The 20,748-nt window shown below is 41.5% G+C and overlaps 1 protein-coding gene across 4 annotated transcripts in view; it reads left to right on the forward strand.

Moving 5' to 3' along the window:
• CHEK2 (checkpoint kinase 2) overlaps positions 1-20,748 on the forward strand; it is a 35,682-nt gene that overhangs the window by 1,973 nt on the left and 12,961 nt on the right. For 2 of the 4 annotated variants that reach the window (XM_043437662.1, XM_043437652.1), the window contains exons 3-8: positions 423-720; positions 6,821-6,945; positions 7,064-7,211; positions 9,636-9,726; positions 13,667-13,775; positions 15,578-15,631. In XM_043437662.1, coding sequence (XP_043293597.1) covers positions 429-720; positions 6,821-6,945; positions 7,064-7,211; positions 9,636-9,726; positions 13,667-13,775; positions 15,578-15,631 — 819 coding nt within the window. In that variant the 5' untranslated portion in view covers positions 423-428. Of the gene's footprint in view, positions 1-422; positions 721-6,819; positions 6,946-7,063; positions 7,212-9,635; positions 9,727-13,666; positions 13,776-15,577; positions 15,632-20,748 lie in introns of those variants that run through there. The other 2 variants (XM_043437679.1, XM_043437672.1) reach the window with 2 other exon arrangements.

Below are 20,748 nucleotides of genomic sequence, written 5' to 3' on the forward strand. Positions count from 1 at the left end.
GGATTGAACCTGAGCCTCCTGCATTGGGAGCACAGAGTCTTAGCCACTGGACCACCAGGGACCACCATTTCTAATTTTTAACAATTGGATGAGTGTAAGCTGTTATGAGTCTCTCCCCCTTCCCAATTCAGTATCTTTGTTTTTTCACTTATTTATAGTCTTCAAATTATTTATTTGTTTCTTTCCCCTGTGGTTTGTGGCTGTTACACAAAATACTTATCAGGCGAAAATGATCTGATGAAAAATTCAGCTCAGAAGAGTGATAGCTGTAGACAGTTGGAATTTTAATTTCTGCAGAGCATGCTTGTCCTGGATCTTCTTTTTTGTGTTGTTTTGGCTGTTGTAATATGCCCATCCTTCATCGTTGACCTCTAAGTCTTGTTCGTTGAGACTCACTGGGTTGTGGGACACTTATTTTTGAGGTGGTGATGTCTCGGGAGAGGAATGTGGAGTGTCAGCAGCCCCGCGGCAGCGCCTCCCCGCAGTCCCAAGGCGGCTTCTCGCAGTCCCAAGGCCCCTCCTCGCAGCCACACAGCTCCTCTTCACAGTCCCAGGGCACGTCCAGCCAGTCCTCTCACTCCAGCTCCGGCACGCTGAGCTCCTTAGACACAGTGTCCACGCAGGAACTCTATTCTATTCCGGAGGACCAAGAACCCGAGGAGCCTGTCCCTGCCCCTTGGGCTCGATTATGGGCCCTTCAGGATGGATTCTCCAATCTTGGTAAGATCTTTTGTTATGTAGTGCAATATTTTCCTCAGAAAAACAGTTACAGAAATTTGTTGCAACAGATAACCCAAGACACTCCTGGAATGATTCTGGAGTTTGGAGGTGGTGAAAGACAGAACCAAGAAAGCAGTTTTGGGTAGTGCACTGGCTCTTACTTGCTGTGGATCCCCTTCATTTATTCTTTCACCAGATGTTGATTTGGCCTCTACCATGTGTTGTCCATCTGAGGAGGGTTGTGGATCTTTTCCCTCGAAGAATACTGATTCATGCAAACTTGCAAACATTTGTTGTCTAATCACAGAAGTGTCATCACTTCACTCCTGCTCTGGTGCAGCAGTTTCAGAGCATCCGTGTTACAGTCTTAGGATGGGGGAGGTTATTTGTTGACTCCCTGTTACTTGTTTTTATCTCAAAATAGCCAACCTTGCTGTTTAAATGTACTCACCCGCTCTGACAGCTGATTCCAACAGTGAGACTTTGCTCTCAGTACGTTTTATGTAGTATCTTTCCTCTGTCTTGAATTAAAATGACCTCTTCATTAAAAAGATGGCTCAGCTGGTAAAGAATCGGCCTGCCAGTGGGGAGACACAGGAAACGTGGGTTCTATCCCTGGGGCGGAAAGATCCCTGGAGAAAGAAAAGGCGACCCACTCCAGTATTCTTGCCTGAAAAATCCCATGGACAGAGGAGCCTGGAGGGCTACAGCCCAGTGGGTTGCAAAGTCAGACACAACTGAATGACTGAAATAAGCACAATATACTTCATTAAAAAAAGATGAACTTGATGTTAATGGAATAAAGAATAATAATATAAGGAAATGAATGACTAATGTACCATTTTGTACCTTGTCACTCACCTTTCCTTTTATATCATGTGCAACTTGGTGACTTGAAAAAACAGTAAAAAATGGAGAAATAATATAACAATAGTCATATGTATAACTTTAAATTTAGAAGTAAGCATTTGAAGCTATTTTTTACTCATTTAAGCCATATTTTTAAGATAGGCTTAGGGCTGGGACACAGAAGTGTTAAGAGTGAAGTGGGATGTATCTCCTTTATTTTTTTTTTTTTAATTTTTAAAAATTAAAAAAAGTTAATTTATTTTAATTGGAGGCTAATTACTTTACAATATTGTAGTGGTTTTTGCCATACATTGACACGAATTAGCCATGGGTGTACATATGTTCCCCATCCTGAACCCCCTTCCCCCCTCCCTCCCCATCCCATCCTTCAGGGTCATCCCAGTGCACCAGCCCTGAGCACCCGTGTCTCATGCATCGAACCTGGACTGGTGATCCATTTCACGTATGATAATATACATGTTTCAACGCTATTCTCTTAAATCATCCCACCCTCACCTTTTCCCACAGAGTCCAAAAGACTGTTCTTTACATCTGTGTCTGGATGTATCTCCTTTAAAAGGGAGAACTTGATATATGACTTGAGAGTCCCTTGGACTACAAGGAGAGCGAACCATCAATCCTAAAGGAAATCAATTCTGAATACTCTTTGGAAGCACTGATGAAGCTGAAGCTCCAATACTCTGACCATGTGGTGCCAAGAGCAGCTCATTGGAAAAGACCCTGATGCTGGGAAAGGTTGAAGGCAATAGGAGAAGGGGGTGACAGAGGATAAGATGGTTAGGTAGCATCACCAACTCAGTGGGCATGAATTTGAGCAAACTCCAGGAGATACTGGAGGACAGAGGAGCCTGGTGTGCTACAGTCCATGGGTCGCACAGAGTTGGACAGGACTTAACAACTGAGTAACAATAAAGTAATTGCTGAATAAAGAGAAGCTACTTTATTGTTACTGTTATTGCTTCAAACCCTACCTTCTAAATAATTTGCAGTTTTAGCTCTATACTGATCCCTGCGTTGATTTTTGTACTTGGTATGAGGTATTGTCCAAGTTCATCCTTTGTCACGGCAATGCCCAGTTGTCCAAGAACTATTTCTTGAAGAGACTTTTTGAATGGTCTTGATACCTTTATCAAAGATCATGTTAAAAAAAAAAAAAGAAAAAAAAAAAAAAAAGATCATGTTGAAGCCATTTGGTGGCCTTTTGAGGGGGAGGGAGGCTCCAAAGAGCTGCTGGTACCACAGTCCTTTATGTCTCAGCACAGAATTCAGTGAGAGGCAAAGTGATCGATAAAGCGACTTATTAGAATAGGGCACTTCTGAGCTTTACCAGTGGGGTGGGTGAGAGATGCGGCACTGAGAACTTACTAATCTGTAGCTTTATGGTAAGAAAAAAAAGTGGGCGAGGGGAGAAGACCATGTTTGTTTTTCTTGAGTAGATGTCATGCTTCCATCATCAACTCCTGCAGGTTTAGCAGGGGAGTTTTCTTGTCCCTTCATGGTCAGGCTAGGTCCACAAATTGTTTTTATGTGAGCAGAGAGCATGTCCCAGGGATCATTAACTTACTGAGCTCACTGGCCAGGATGTGGGGCTCACACCACCATTGTTTTATTGTTTAGCGGCGTGACTTGTGCTTCTGTTACATGGTTTTGTTGCTAAGCAAGCTTGCTTGGTTTTGTGGTTAAGCAAACCTGCTTTCTTGAGTAATCATTAACTTAATAGAGGTCTCCCATATTTTTTTCTACTTATAATCCTAGCGTGATTAACTGTTTAGTCACCTACTTTATCCCTTTGAAAGTGAAGTGAAGTAGCTCAGTCGTGTCCGACTCTTTGTGACCCCATGGACTATAGCCTACCACGCTCTTCTATCCATGGGATTTTCCAGGCAAGAGTTCTGGAGTGGGTTGCCATTTCCTTCTGTAACTTTATCCCTTTACTCTGTCCTTATCAGTTTGAGCATAAATGTCAGGGTTTAATTTTGGACTTCCAGTCCATTGATCTATGTGTACATCCTTATGCCAGCACCACAAAGTCTCAATTACTGTAGCTTTTTTTTTTTTTTTTAATTAGTTGGAGGCTAATTACTTCACAACATTTCAGTGGGTTTTGTCATACATTGATATGAATCAGCCATTCAATTACTGTAGCTTTGTAGTAAGTTTTTTTTTTTTGAAAACATGATTATCATTTTTATTTAAAAATTTTTTTCCCATTTATTTTTATTAGTTGGAGGCTAATTGCTTTACGATATTGTAGTGGTTTTTGCCATACATTGACATGAGTCAACCATGGATTTACATGTGTTCCCCTTCCCGATCCCCCCTCCCAACTCCCTCCCCATCCCATCCCTCTGGGTCTTCCCAGTGCACCAGCCCTGAGCACTTGTCTCATGCATCCAGCCTTGACTGGTAATCTGTTTCATCCTTGATAGTATACTTGTTTCAGTGCTGTTCTCTCAGAACATCCCAGCCTTGCCTTCTCCCACAGAGTCCAAAAGTCTGTTCTGTACATCTGTGTCTCTTTCTGTTTTGCATATAGGGTTATCGTTACCATCTTTTTAAATTCCATATATGTGCATTAGTATACTGTATTGGTCTTTATCTTTCTGTCTTACTTCACTATGTATAATGGGCTCCAGTTTCATCCATCTCATTAGAACTGATTCAAATGAATTCTTTTTAATGGCTGAGTAATATTCCATTGTGTATATGTACCACAGCTTCCTTATCGATTCGTCTGCTAATGGGCATCTAGGTTGCTTCCATGTTCTGACTATTATAAACAGTGCTGCGATGAACATTGGGGTGCACGTGACTCTCAGATCTGGTTTCCTCGGTGTATATGCCCAGGAGTGGGATTGCTGGGTCATATGGCAGTTCTATTTCCAGTTTTTTAAGGAATCTCCACACTGTTCTCCATAGTGGCTGTACTAGTTTGCATTCCCACCAACAGTGTAAGAGGGTTCCCTTTTCTCCACACCCTCTCTAGCATTTATTGTTTGTAGACTTTTGGATAGCAGCCATTCTGACTGGCATGTAATGGTACCTCATTGAGGTTTTGATTTGTGTTTCTCTGATAATGAGTGATGTTGAGCATCTTTTCATGTGTTTGTTAGCCATCTGTATGTCTTTGTCGTAAGTTTTAAAATCCAGAGTGAGTTCTGATTTGTTCTCTTTCAAGATTGTTTTGACTACTACAGTTCTTTACTTTTTCATAGGAATTTTAGGATAACTTTGTCACTTCCTGCAAAGAAGGCCTCTGGGGTTATATCTGTAGATCAATTTGGATACTGTTCCCATTGCAACTGTATCAAGTCTTCCAGTCTATGAACACGAGATATCCTTCATTTATTTAGGTCTTTAATTTCTTTCAACCATGTTTTGTAGTTTTCAGAATACAAATCTTGCACTTTAAAAACTATATACCTTAGTATTTCTTTTTTTTTTTTTTTTAAATTCATTTAATTTTTGTTGTGCTGGGTCTTCATTGTTGCACGCAGGCTTTCTCTGGTTCTGACTGGAGGGGGCTAGTCTTGGTTGGGGTGCATGGACTTCTCATTGCTTGTTGCAGAATAGAGGCTGTAGGCACACAGGCTTCCGTAGCTGCAGCTCGGGGACTCAGTACCCGGCCCACGGGCTCTAGAACACTGGTGCAGTAGTTGTGGCTTCCGGTGCTTAGTTGATCTACGGCATTTGGGAAGCTCCCAGACCAGGGATTGAACCCTCGACCCCTGCATTGGCAAGCAGATTCTCAACCTCTAAACCACTAGGGAAGCCCCCTTAGTATTTTTTTTTTTTTAATGTTTACTTCTTTTCATTGTGATAAAATACATATAACATAAAAATTTGCCATTTTAGCCATTAAGTATGCAGCTCATTGACCTTCCCTGGTGTCTCAGTGGTAAAGAATCTGATACTTGCTAATGCAGGAGACAGGGGTTTAATCTCTGGGTTGGGAATATCCCCTGGAGAAGGAAATGGCCACCCACTCCAGTATGCTTGCCTGGGAAATCCCATGGACAGAGGAGCCTGAGAATCGGACATGACTTAACAATTAAACAACAATAACCAATATAGTTCATTGGCATCAGTATTCTCACAGTGTACTGTGAGAGTACAACCATCACCATTATCTAGTTCCAAAATTTTTTCCTTTGGTAATTTCTCCTTTCCCATCCCTAGCTTTACCGAAACATATGTAACTAACATATATGCTGCTGCTAAGTCGCTTCGGTCGTGTCCGACTCTGTGCGACCCCATAGACAGCAGCCCACCAGAATCCCCTGTCCCTGGGATTCTCCAGGCAAGAACACTGGAGTGGGTTGCCATTTCCTTCTCCAATGCGTGAAAGTGAAAAGTGAAAGTGAAGTCCCTCAGTCGTGTCCGACTCTTAGCGACTCCATGGACTGCAGCCTACCAGGCTCCCCCATCCATGGGATTTTCCAGGCAAGAGTACTGGAGTTAGCCATTGCCTTCTCCACTAACATACATAACATTGTATAAATTAAGATATACAATTTGATACATGATATATATTGCAAAATGATCCTCACCATGGCCTTAGCTAGCACCTTCATCACATCACATAATGACCATTTGTTTTCTTGTAGCTTTACAGTTTAACTTTTATTTAAGATCTTAATCTATTTCAAGTAAATTTTTTGTGAGTGGTGTAAGATAGGGGTTCAGTTTCATTCTTCTGCATGTGGTTATTCAGTTTTCCCAGCACCATTAATTGAAGAGATTGTTCATTCCCTGTTAAGTTCTTCTGTTAATTTGTAACCTATTTTCTGTATCTTTGAGTTTACCTATTCTAGATATTTCATATAAATGAAATCATGATTGTCCTCTGTGTCTGGCTTCTTTCACTTAGCATAATGTTTTCAAAGTTCATTCATGCTGTGTCATGATTTTGTGAGCAATCTTTTTTTTTTTTTAATTGGAGGATAATTGCTTTACAATGTTGTATTGGTTTCTACCATACAGCAACGTGAATCAGCCATAAGTATACCTATGTTCCCTCCTTCTTGAACCTCCCTCATACCTGCCAGCCCATCTCATGCCTCTAGATTGTCCCAGAGCACCCGTTGAGCTCCTCGTGCTATGCGGCAGTTCCCCACTAGCTATCTTATTTTACTCATGGTAATGTATGTTTCAATGTTTATCAGCAGTTTTAAAAGGTGTTTGAGACTTGAAATTCAACAGCCCTCTGATGTGTGCTTTTGTGTTGCAGATTGTATTAACGACAGCTACTGGTTTGGGAGGGATAGAAACTGTGAATACTGCTTCGACGAGCCCCTGCTGAAAAGCACCGATAAATACCGCACATACAGCAAGAGGCACTTTCGGATCTTCAGAGTAGGTGTCAAATACCCATGCGTTTGGGAAAACTGGTCATCTAGACATCACGCTCAGCTATCTCCCGACTCTAACGTCCCACCATTAAAACTTTGAAATAAAATGTTCTCTATTTTAGGAAATGGGTCCTAAAAACTCTTACATCGCATACATAGAAGATCACAGTGGGAATGGAACCTTTGTAAATAGAGAGCTTGTAGGGAAAGGAAGACGCCTTCCTTTGAGTAACAATTCTGAAATTGCACTTTCAGTATGGAGTAATAAAGGTAATATTATTATCTTTTGGTTACTGGAACTTTCTCCTCCCGTATAGAAGGAAAAATGACACTGTGTCCTTTGCAGAGTATGGTTTAGGTAAATAAAGTAAGTAGGTTAGCATTCAAGATTCATCTCAATCTTAGCTGTTTTTTTTAATTATGAAAAGTTCTGTCAAGACATTTTCTAAGGTTGGATTGGTTTGAGTAATTTCATTTAAAGCCGTATGCTTTAAATAATCATATTGCTTAATTTATCGTTCATTAATTGATCCAGTTTTATTACATCAACCTTAGATATCAATTAATTATTTTAGGCCATTAGTTCATTTCCCTCCCTGCCTTTTTCTCTCCCTTGCTCATTCTTCCTTTTCTTTGTTCCTTTTAGACATTAATTTCTGTATATATTTATTGAGCTATTATATATAGCCTGGCATTAGGCTATGGGTTTTCTTGTAAGAGTCTCAGTTTAGACCTTCCACCTTAAATACAGCATAGTTATCCTCTGAAAGTGGAGATGTTTATCATCACCATCGGGTAGCATTTTATAAGCAGCTGTTCCTAAAACTTCATGAATATCACATCTGAAATGAACAGTTGTCATTCAGTGGGGATAAAAAAAAAAAACAACCTACAGAATTAAACATAGCTCACAGTGATCTTAAAACCTTGGACAAGAGCAATACTCTTGTTTCTTTAATTTGAGAAAACCGCACAGATCTTCCCAAAACTTGAGGGTTGAGTGATGTGAAATAGTATCCGTTTGTGTGGGTGACACCTTAAAAATACAGATTCCCAGAGGCACTGTCCCACAGAGCCTGCTTCACTGGTTCCAGGGGTGTTAAATATCCTTCCCAGGTGGTTCTCCTGCAGCCAGTCTTCAGACCACCATCTCGGGATTATGGCTATTCTGGCCATCCTGGTGTACATTTTATGATTGCCTTAGTTTTCTCTGTTTTCTACTTTGTTTCCTATCCGATAATTACGGTTAGGGCAGCTTGCACAGGTTTTTGTTGTTTTGAAAGCACCCAGTTGAGGGGGCAAGTGGACGCTGAAATGTGGCCTGTCCTCTACTTGACAAGTGGCATGCCATCCTTTTGTAACTGTTCTATCTGAAGGGCACCTTTTCTAATTTGAACAGAGGTGTTATGTGGTCTGAAGCTGGCCACGATTGAAATGGATGAAACTGGTACTCTGCAGATTGCATTTGGCCTGTTGATATTTTATTAGGCCTTGGCTGATGTGTGTGCTTTAATGTGAAAATCCAGATTTCTTTGAAAAGATAGGATATCTGGCTACACTTGAGCCTATTGTCCCTTAATTCGAGGATCTGCAGGCTGCTAAGTAGAGACTGCCTCCTTTAGATGGGTGATGTGTTTTTCTGTTCAAGTCCCCATTCACTGCTCTACGTCTTACACTCACCCCAACCTTACCTGTTTGCATGACCGCCTGGCTTCTGTAAGCAACTGAGTTTGCAGCCTTTGAAGCTGACCTTGATACATGGGAAAAATACGTCTCAGAGCCCCTCAGATCCACTGATCTCAGGTGTCATTATAACATCTAGGTTCATAAATATCCACAGAGAAGAACGGTTGTATCCTTGGTGGCCAGCAGGTCTCATTCATTAGGCAGGTATCTGCCTGCTTGGGACCAGCCTGGATTGAAATGTGCTGAGATGGTTCAGATTTCTGCCTGACACTGGTTCTCTAGGTTATTCCAGGGCAGTTAAGACCTGTCAGCTGAAATCTGAGAAACTCAAGGGTCTTCACAAATTTCACTCTTTCCTGATATTATAGGCTGTTGCAAATGTATCATTTTGTAGAATTGCAGTGTTTGATAACTGATTGCAGGTTTGGACCAGTGAATGGTTAAATTATGAAATGAGCAGTTTTTTTGGTGTTCTTTCTCTGAGATATAGGCCGAATAGTAAAGAAATAAAGGAGGTTTAGGGGGGAAAGTGTTATTTAATTTTACAAGTAAGTTCAGGATGGTTTGCGCTGTAAAATACCAGCTAGGTAAAGGTAGAAATGACTGAGAGATGATAATATTAGTGATGGTGACCTCTGGCTTTATTTTTATCTGGATATTTACTTGCCTTGAATATATTTTCTAGATTTAAACTATTTGGCATTTGGTTCTGGGCCCAGCTGATAACTGTTCTGAGGTCAGTGAATAAGCACAGTATTTACATATGAGTTTCTTGTGTAGTGAGAATGATACTGTGTGTTTCCATTGTGGGAATGAAACTTGTTGCCATCATTTTTCAAGGGTTTCATGGTATCCGTTAGCCTAGCCAATGATTTCTTTGGGGTTAGATGTTAAATGGAACTAAGCATGATTGTCTTATATTCCATATGTTTACTAAGTTATAGGACCATTCATCTTCTCTTTATCAAATTGATTAATAAGACCTATCTCTGCATTTTTCCCCCTTAGTTTTTGTATTTTTTGATCTGACTGTAGATGATCAGTCAGTGTATCCTAAGGAATTAAGAGACGAATACATCATGTCAAAAACTCTTGGAAGGTAACTTTTTTGTTTTCTTATGGAACTTGCACTTAATTTCTTTCTAGACATTTGTCACTGGTTAGCTTTTTGTTCCTGATTTTATAGCATTTGTTATGTATAGAAAATATTTTAGGGTACCTATTTGTGATAGGTATGTTAATGATTTTATTTTATAATTTTCAGTTGAACAATTTTTCTTTTTAAAAGCAATTTTATTGAGATATTTTTATGTCATATAATTTATCCATTTAAAAGTGTACAATTCAATGGTTTTTCATATATTCACAGAACTCTGAAGCCTTTACTACAATCAATTTTAGAACATTTTCATTGCCTTCCATAAAGAAACATTTATTGCATTTCTGCATTCTTCAGAATTGTGACATCTTGGGAAGAGAAATGAAGCTGACCATTGAATAGGGCAAAGTTCTCAAAAACCTTTTGGTCTCAGGATCCTTTACACTCCTAAAAATTACTGAAGACCTCAAAGAACTTTTGTTCATGTGACTTAGATCTTGAAATTTACTGTGTTAGAAATTAAAATTGTTCCTGTCGTTTAGTCGCTGAGTCGTGTCCGACTCTTTGCAACCCCACAGACCGTAGCCCTCCAGGCTCCTTGGCGCGTGGGATTTCTTTCCCAGGGAAGAATACTGGAGAGGGTTGCCATTTCCTTCTTCAGGGGATCTTCCCAACCCAGGGAACGAAACCATGTCTCCTGCATTGGCAGGCGGATTTTTTACCAGTGTGCCACCTGGGAAGCCCAGAAATTAAAATGGAGACATGTTACTAATATTTGTTAATTCATTAAAAAATAGTCACTTATGTTAAGATGAATAACATTTTTTTTTAATGAAAAATTTATTTTAGAAAAGATTAGTGAGAAGAGAGGGAAAGCTTCCCATTTTTACAGATCTGTTTCATATCTCGCTTACTAGATGGTGGCTGGAGCCTGATATTTGCTTTTTCACTTGTGTTTTTTTGTGATACTGCATACCATATAGCCTCTGGAAAACTGTACACCCATGAGAGAATGACAGAGAAAAAGGCAAATAATGTCTTCGTGTCATTCTATAGCTAGTACTGACTTTGTGGGCATTCTGAATGGATCTTAGGGCCCTTTGGGGGTTGCCCGTCAAGAACCACTTCCTTAGGGAAGGTGTTCAGGACACCTTTACCATGGTACCCGATGTCCTTCACCCTCCCAACCCTCCCCTGTCCCCGACAGACTTTCTATTTATTGATATTTTTGGAAACACAAAAGTAGAAAATACGAGGTGATAATCACTCATGTTCCTGCCACAGAGAATAAAGCACAGTGTACTCTTTATGATCATCTGTGAGAGATATTTTAGTTTATGAACATTAAATTCAGTAGCTCATTGCGTTTCCATATTTGGCATTGACTGCTTGGAAGCTCACAGCCAAATTTGTGTCAACCCTAAAGAAATGTCTGGGACTCTTGTTTTTTCCTAAGGGAGGATTCAACACAAATTTTCTAGGTTTTAGCAAGGGACAGAAATGAGCCAGATAACAAAAGAAATTTACTGGCTCTTGTAACTGGGGAATACAGGGGCACAGTTGACTTCTGGTATGACTGGACCTTTAGGGCTTTATTTCACTCTTGAATTTTAATTATCTATTTGGTTTTATGTGGCTCAGTCTGAGGGTTATTGAAGTGTTACCAGGGCTTTTTCTCCATCTCTTGATTCCCCTATTCTTTGCTGTTCTCCCATAAAATAACTTTCTCCGGGTGTCAGGAAAAATGTCTTCCAGGAGTCTCACATTTCATATTTTCTTTTTTCTAGAAACTACAGTGTAGAGAATTGTTTCTCTCCCAACATCAGCATTTGATTCCAAAGAAATCCCTAATTGGCTCAATTTTGTGGGTACATCCACCCCATAGTCCCAGGAGTGGGTGTTGTACTACTATAGACACTCTGCTAGACTCAGCGAAGTTTTCTCAGGCAAAAGGTGACTGTTATCATAGCAGAAGGGGAATTAGAAAGTGTTTTGAGTAGATTTTTAAAAACCATAGTTACATGGGACTTTATCTCATACCATATATTCATTAACTCAGAATGAAACAAAAAACTAAATGTAAGAGGTTTACCTATGCAGCTGTAAAAGGAAAACATGGAGACAACTCTTTATGACCATAGAGTTGGCAGTGGTTTCTCAAATGGCACCAAAAATGCAAGCAGCAAGAGAAAAAATAGAAAAACCAGACTTTGTCAAATTTTAAACATGTCAAATTTTTGCATGTCAGAAGACACTGTCAGGAGAGTGAAACCCATATGAAATGAGAAAATATTTGCAAGTGGCATATCTGATAAGGACCCAATATCCAGAATAGGTAAAGAACTCTTACAATTCAACAACAAAAAGAGAACCCAATTTAAAGATGGGCAAGATATTTAAATAGACATTTCTCCAAAAGAAGATATAGAAATGACCAAAAATCACTTGAGAAGATAGCGTCATTAGTCATTAGGCAAGCGTAAATCAAAAGCACAGTGAGATGCCACTTCAAACCCACGAGGATGACCATAGTAAAGAAACAGAAAATGACAAGCATTTGTGACGATGCAGAGAAATTAGAACCGTTATGCCCTGCTGTTGGGAATGTACAATGGTACAGCCACTGTGGGAAATAGTTTGATGTTGTCTCAAAAAGTTAAACATAGAATTACCATATGACCCAGCAGTTCCCCTTGTAGGTATATACCCCCCAGATTGAAAACAGATGTTCAACAAAATCTTGTGCATGAATGTTCCATTGCAGCTCTGTTCACAATAGCGAGAAGTTGGGAACAACCTAAGTGTCCATCAACAAGAGAATGGATAAACAAACTGTGATGTATCCATAGAACAGGCTACTATTTAGCTATAAAAAGGAATGAAATACTAATGCATGCATGGATGAACATGCTGATGAACATACTTATATAGCATGGATGAACTTTCAAAACAAGCTAAGTAAAAGAAGTCAGAAAAAAGACCACATACTGTATGAATCTACTGGTGGGAGATACTCTGAGCAGGCAAATCTTTACAGAAAGAAATAGAAGTTGCCAGGGGCTAGGGGCAGGAAAAATGGAGAGTGACCACTGAGTGGGGATGGGGTTTCCATTTGTGCTGCTGAGAAAGTTCTGGAACTTGATAGAGATGATGGTTGTGCAACATTGTGGATGTACTTAATGCCACTGAATTGTACACTTTAAAACGATTACAATGGCAAATTTTATGTATATACACAATACATAAAAAAAGATGTCTCGGCAACCCCCTCACCCCATCCCCAAACCCACAGTGGTTATAAAAATCTACTTCAGGTAGGTAATGAGGGCTTGATAACTTGATTAACTGTACTGAGTGCCATCCTGGGTAGCGGTCCTGCATTTTAGCATCAGCGTCCCAATTAATTGTGAATCTTCAGGAGCTTGCTGCAAGTAGGTTCCTGGTATAGGTTTCTTAGTGATTTTATTTACAGTGCAATTCATGGCATCAACTGCTTATGCACTTCCTTTGAAGACAGAGAATAAGAAAGAAATGGATGAGTGGAAGTAATTTATTTGCAGATGCTGTTTACTATTCCTTGTTGCAGGCACTCATTTTAAACTAGGACTTGGTTGTGTATTTGATCTTTCTCTGGCATCTGGGAGAAGTCATTTCTCTCTGATTTGTTTTTAGTGTCTTTCTGAGCATTTCACAATCTGGAGGGACAGTAAGACTTAAGTCTATATCGCTCGGCTCAAAAAGTGGAATTTGGAGCTGACTCAGTGTTGCTGGATGGTCCCTTTTCCTTTATGCCCTTGACATCTTACCCTGGTGAGGTTTCTGTAAACAGAGACAATGGACTGTCTTTAACTTGAAATAGCTCAGGCCAGTTCAAGAGTGGTGGGTCTCAGGATTAAAAGCACTGTGACAGTCAATCACTTTCTACATTTTTCCCTGTTAGTGGTGCCTGTGGTGAGGTGAAGCTAGCTTTCGAGAGGAAGACATGTAAGAAAGTGGCCATAAAGATCATTAGCAAGAGGAAGTTTGCTATCAGCTCCGAGAGAGAGGCAGTAAGTACCTGTGTTAGTGGCTGCTTGGCCCCATCGTAAAGAATTTACCACTCAGAAGAACTTTGGAAAATTTTGGGTATACTGGACTAACCTAAACACTTACAGATAATTTGTTTCCAAAAATATTTGGTTGTATATAATAATACACATAGCAGGAACTTTTTTTTTTTTCCTTCCAAGTTGTTACAAAATTGTTTTTACAATAAATGAAAGGAAATTAGGGGGAAAAAAAAAATCCCGTTGTATCCCCGCCGCTGGAACCCACAGCTGTTTTCAGTTTTCCCTTTCCTTCTAGTCTTTGTTCCTGTGAATTCATGTTTCTAGATGGCTGAGATCGTATTGTATACAGTTTTGTATTCTGCTTTTCCACATAAGCATTAATGCGTAAACTTTTCCTTACTATATCCTTTTGGATGATTGAGTCTCTGTTTCACCAACTTTATCACACTTTATTTATCCATTTCTCTGCTTGATCATTTAGATCATTTAAGTCATTTAGATAATTTCTATTTCTTTGTTCTTCCTGATAATGTGGCAATGAATACCTCCATATTTATAGATTTTAAAAGATCTTAATTAAATTATATGGTCCCTTTATATGGTAACCATTCACTTTTTACATTTCCTGTAATACACACTTACTGCATTGGTGGAGTGGCCAAATGTATTGGTTTTTCAACATATGACCCTACAAAGTAATATAAAACGTGTCCTCTAGTCACGTTTTCCTTTGTGGCCAGCTGTTTCTGGCTATTATGCTTTACATTCCTTAAAGATCGATTTTTTTTTTTTGGTCCCTAGACAATGCCATTCTCACATAGCAAGAGGAATTTCCTTTCAGTGTTCACTTTGTTATAGATCTTTCCCCTGTGATTCTGGGTTTGTTTTCCGTTTTGGGGGGAAGAAAATAACCTACCAGATTCTTAATGACTTGGAGCACAATTTTATGTTTTAATTTCATCTTTCAAATCCTATCAGATTCTTCAGAGCTCTTTATCTTCAGAGTATACTGGGCCTTGGTAATGAGTTTACCGGCTTACAGGAAGAGGCCAGCTTTTAAAATTAAACATCTGGCTTTCTTCGCTGAAGTCCATTTTACATAAATATGTAATTCTATATCCTCTTTGCTTGTAGAGGGTGTAGCCCATGAGGTTGAGTAACTCGAGTCATTCTTCTGGAATTGTAACGGAGAGCGACTTTTCTGCCCTGAAGCTTCCTCTTCCCTTTAGAGTCTCAGTAAATATCTCAGCTTACATTTGAAATTGGAACCTGGCTCTGCTCAATTATGAGAAATGTGACTTTACGTTTTCTTTACACAGTTTAATTGAATACCTTCTTTTTGGTTTTTGCTTGTTGTATTATTTTTACAAATGTAAACAATTCCTCAGTTTGATGAGACAAGCAGAGCTTACCAGGTCAATGTAAGAACAGTGGGAACACATTTGTTTCTGGCTGTGGGAACTGCAGCAAGTGGCTTCCTTTCTTGGAGCCTTGTTCCATCTGTAAAATGGGAATACTTTTAGAGCCCAGTTCCCTTGGATTATGGGGCTTACATGAGATGGCCATTTTAGATAAAGAGCTTGGCATAGAGCCTAGTCACTTACTGAATGGCTTATTATTTACCAGGCATTTTGCAAAGTGATTTTAGATGAGTTTTTGTGTAATTCATCCTTGATTTCTCTGTAAGAACAGTGCTGAGCTTGGAACTCAGGCAGCCTTTACTCAACTAAGTTTAACTGTAAACATTTTCTGAATATTGGCTCTTATTATTGTTAATAAACTCTAATGTTATTTTATTAAAGGATCCAGCACTCAATGTTGAAACAGAAATAGAAATTTTGAAGAAACTAAATCATGTAAGTACTACTGTAAAAAAATGACCCATACTTAAATTCTTTTATCTCAAAAAATGGGGAGAGTGCAAAGCACTTCAGTGTAATAAAACTAGTATTAACCTGGGTTCCTTAATTGTGTGTACGCACGTGTGTGTATACATACATGCATGGTATTAGCTGTTCAGCTGGGAAGAGCTTTACCCTAAAATTTTGAAAGGACAATACTGTAAAAAGATTTAATTATTAATTATGTTGTTTTTCCACTGAGTTAGTTCTGGACCAAAAGACATAGTAAATCTGCTAAATACTATCATAGGGACTTGATCGGCTGATTATATTTGGGGAGACAGTACTCTTTTGGTACATTAATTATACCTGAGTTTCATACCTCTTAAGTACCTTTAGGAGGTGCTGATTTCCATTCACCTTGGTTGGAATAAATCAAATATATCCAAGAGTACCCAGTAAGTATGACAACATCCTGAGTGTTTGAATGGTTTCTCTGGCCCCACTGAGTATCAAACGTCCTGTCTTTTTTGTGCAGTCATGACCCTGTCTCAGTGGAAAGAGTCTAAAGATGTGAGAAGAGAAAGTTAGATGAATGGGACTCCTCCCATCTTCCTTTTTCTTCTTCCTGTTTTTCTTCATTAATTCGTGGGCCCCCATGTAGTCGTGAGCTAGGTAGGGCACCGGAGTTAAACTTGAAATAAGACCTCCAGTCTTCTAGCCGAGAATTATCTCAGCCATCCTCAGCCTTTTTGGCATCAGGAACTGGTTTCACGAAAGACGATTTTTTCGCAGACCTGGGGTGAGTGGAGGATGGTTTCAGGATGATTCGAGTGCATTGCATTTATTGTGTTCTTTATATTTCTATTATTATTACATTGTGATATATAATGAAATCATGATACAGCTCACCATAATACAGAACCAGTGGGCGGTCATTCGATTGATGGGGAGCAGCCGTAAGGACAAGTGAAACTGCTCCTTTGCCCGCTGCTCAGCTCCTGCCATGGGTTGGGGACCCCTGGATTGTCTGATTCTGGTTCTTAACCTCCGAACTACAAAAGGTTTCTTCTCCCTTCTCTGACCTGGTCAGATCCTCCTAATGACAAATAGAAACTAAGAACAACATCACATGGACACAGTAATTCAGTAGGTTCCTTTAGAATTTGTGGTGGATCTGAAGACCCATGAGAGTGTGAGTGGCTGAACTTCCTGCTTGGCTTTCTTCTAATGCCTTGCAACTTCTACCTCTCCTCTGCCTTTGCCTCCTTTTTTTCCATGGGATCTGGAATGTTGTTAAAGAGAGGAACCCTCTAATTTTCCAGGGTGGGGTTGCTTCAAACATCCCCCAAAGATAAACACTTAGAATCCTCAGAGAATTTTCTCTGATGTCAGAAGATCCCCAAACATAACATTTACACAAATCCAATGTCTGCTGCAGAAGAGAGGAATTTAGAACTCTAAAAAGGATCCTTGGAGATTTTTGTTGGCAATTTATAAGGGCACTTGGGAGTCCTTGGGAAGCAGAGATGGGCGCATGAGTGCATTTGGATATTTGGGGACAGTGAATAGAGCCTAGTATAAGGTCCAGTAGACCCTGACCTTTGGAGTCAGGCACTGATTTATCAATTGTCAAATGTTTATGGTGCCAGCCTGTTTTCTAGGCCCCAGGCAGTCAGCACAGATAGACTTGGCCATCTCTCCTCTTACATGGCTTTAGTCTAGTGGGGAGACAGACCTGGGTTCCCATCCCTTGTTCTGAGCAGGTCATTTCACTTTGCAGAGCTTCTGCTCCCTTGTCTGTCCCCGGAGATCATAGGATACTTAACCTCAAAGGTCGATGAGACTTGAATATATGCTTCTAAAGCTTTCAGGACTTCCCAGGTGGCTCAGTGGTAAAGAATCTGCCTGCAGTGCAGGACACGCTGGAGAACCAGGTTCAACCCCTGGGTCGGGAAGATCCCCTGGAGAAGGGAAATGGCAGCCCACTCCAGTATTCTTGTCTGGAGAATCCCATGGGCAGAGGAGCCTGGTGAGCTACGGACCGTAGAGTTGCAAAGAGTCGGACGTGACTGAGCGGCCGAGCACGCAGACAAAGCTCTCAGCACAGGAAACACACGTGGGGCATGGCAGCGATCTGCCGTTCCCTACCCTCCGCCCTGTAGGGCCTAAGTGGAGGGTCTGGGTGGGTGGCCTCTGGTTTCTGAGAGACACTTTCAGCTGTGACAGCTGCAGCCTGTGGCCCTAGAGCTGGGGGGACTGGAGACAGTCTAGTGGCGGCTCTGCATGCTCTGTCAGCTGCTGGCCGCCCCCCCGGCCCCACCCCGTTCCCAGAGTGGCACTGGCCAAACAGACCAGGCAGTTCCCAGTCCTTCCTCTCCTGTTCCTTTTCCATGTCTGTCTTTTCTTCTGCCTTTCCTTTCATTTTGTTATGGACTTCCCTGGCGGTCCAGTGGTTAAGACGCTGCGCTTCCAGTGCTAGGGGATGAGGGTTCGATCTCTGGTCAGGGAACTAAGATCCTTTTGCCTCGCGGCCAAAAGAAAAAGATGTCACAGGTGTATATTCTGGAGTCAGATAATGCTAAAAGGTTTATAAACAGCAGCTTTACTTCCTTCCTAATCGCCTTCCCTGCATTTAAAATTTTTTTCAGCTTTTTTTAAAGAAGAATTTACCTCCGTTACTTCTACATGATTTATTAATGCATAAACCGCTGTCTCTTGGCTTATCAACAATAATAGCTTGTTGTCTTTCTGTTACAAGAGAATTTTAGCTCTCCTTTTTCATTTATTTTTATTTCCGGCCACGTGGCATGTAAGATCTTAGTTCCCCAACCAGGGATCAAACCCTCATCCCCAAAGCGCGAAGTCTTAACCACTGGACTGCCAGGAAGGTCCCTCAGCTCTCTTTTCTGTTCCTCTTAATGTAATGCTGCCATGCATATTTAGTGTTTCCACCATCGTGACAATAACAGGTGGTCCTGCAGAGCCAAGTGTACAATGATCACAGGTAAGGAGAGGTGGAAATGGTTTGCTGTCAGCCTGACCCCATGGCTGTGGAATCCATGAGCAAACCGTGGCCATCGGGACCCACCCTCAGTGGGTGCTTGTGTCTGTTGTTGGTGTTGATGGTATTAAACCGGACAGTGTGCCAGCTGCTCTGTTGAGTGTTGGTCCTAGGGAGGTAAAGAAGACTGACTCATTGACTCAGCCCTGCAGTACCTGCTGAAAGGCTTGTGTTGGGTGTCAGTTTCCACACAGATTAGTGCCACTGGCAGGAAGTATAGATCCAAACTGTGCAAGTGGGGGGACTTCCCTGGTGGTCCCGTGGATAAGAATCTGCCATCCAGCGGACGCAGGTTTGATTCCTGGTTGGGGAACTAAGACTCAACATGCTACAGAGTCTGGTGTGGCAAAAAAAAAAAAAAAAAATCCATGGGGACTTTGAGCTGGGGCTTGATACCTGAGGCCAAGTGCGCCCAGAAGGCTGGATCACCAGGCTGGAGGGTAGTGTGAGCAAAGATGTGATGTGGGGAGAGAGCCTGGGGTGGATGGGGAGTTCTGTGGCCTGGAGAGGAGGAGAGGAGGATGTTTGGGACGGGCAGAAGGCGATGAGGCTGGGTCTGGAAGGGCTTGGTGATCCCTGCCGAGAAGTTGGATTGCAGCCTCTTCAGCCGCAAGGTGCTGAAGGATTTCTGTTTTCTTTTCTTCCCTCCTTCCCTCCTCTCACTCTTCTCCCTTTCTGCCTTAAAATAATTTAAAATTATATCATATTTGACACATGTAAAGTAATAAATGAAAGTGGTAAAGCGAACCGGTTAAGATGAACACCTTTGAGCTTGCCATGAGTTTAAGAATGAAGAAACTTGATCATACTGCCGAATTTACCTCATACTCAAAAGTGTTTCGAGACTTGCCCTTTCCACTTGGCCTTGTGTTTCCAAGGTCCATCGTGCTGGGGGAGGCGGTGGGGCGTCCATTCACCGCTGTCTAACAGTTCATTGTGGGGAGGTATCACTTGGGGGATTTTAATCAGTGATGGGAAGGGATGAAATGTGCTTTGCAGGAAAATGCAAACCCACCCACTCTGGTAGGCTTTTGGTCTTTTTAATCGAAAATTGAAAAATCTAAAGTGAATAGATATGCCAGTAAAAATCGAGATTTTGATGAAAAAATACAGTCTAAAAATCTTATTGCTCTCTTCCTTTGGATTGTCATAGCCAGAGTCCTTTTCCCTGGTGGGTAGGAGTGTTTGTCCTTGACACTCACCAGCTCTTCTATCTACCCTGACCACTAGCTTTACTGTCCATCCTTTGTGCTAGAAAAAACAATAGGGGTGTTATATGCCTTAAATGTACGATACTGTTCTCCCTTGTGGTTTAGCAGATGCACCCAGCATTGATCAGAGGTCACAGAGTCTCAGCCACAAGTGTGTGTGTGTGTGTGTGTGTGTGTATGTGTATCTATCTCTCTCCTCCACCACACATGTGCTTTTGAATTCTTCTGAAACTAGCATTGCCATCTTGCTTGGAAAGTGGAGGACCTTGTCTCATGGGTTGCCCTGTGGTGCCAGGTGCGTTCGCTGATGGCCCTGCTGTCTGGCACCACGGCTGGGCTCCCCACCTGGGCTTCGTTTACCCGTGCTCCTTGTCCGGCTCCCAGGTTTCCTAGGTGTCCTTGCGTCCCTGTGCTCTGGGACGGGGAGGAGGAAGGCTGGGGAGAGACTGGCCTTCCACCCTTGGTGCAAGCGTCAAATGGACTGCTCCCTTGTCAGTTTGGTGGGGTGGAGAGCTTATTGTGTGTTCTCACAAAGGAGCCAGCCAAGTTAGGGTTCTGTCTCCTCCCCTGCGGGCTTCCCAGGTGGTGCGAGTGGTAAAGAACCCACCTGCTAAAGCAGGAGACTTTAGAGACGCAGGTTCTATCCCTGGATTGGGAAGATCCCCTGGAGGAGGGCATGGCAACCCACTGCAGTGTTCTTGCCTGGAGAATCCCATGGACAGAGGAGCCTGGTGGGCTACAGTCCACGGGGTTGCATAGAGTCAGACTCGACTGAAGCGACTGGGGACACATGCATGCTTCTCCCCTGCATAAACTTCAGAGAATCCCGAGGCAAGGACCAGAGGCCTGGGCTTGGC

The sequence above is a fragment of the Cervus canadensis genome, chromosome 1, assembly GCF_019320065.1.
Source record: "Cervus canadensis isolate Bull #8, Minnesota chromosome 1, ASM1932006v1, whole genome shotgun sequence".
Classification (NCBI taxonomy): domain Eukaryota; kingdom Metazoa; phylum Chordata; class Mammalia; order Artiodactyla; family Cervidae; genus Cervus; species Cervus canadensis.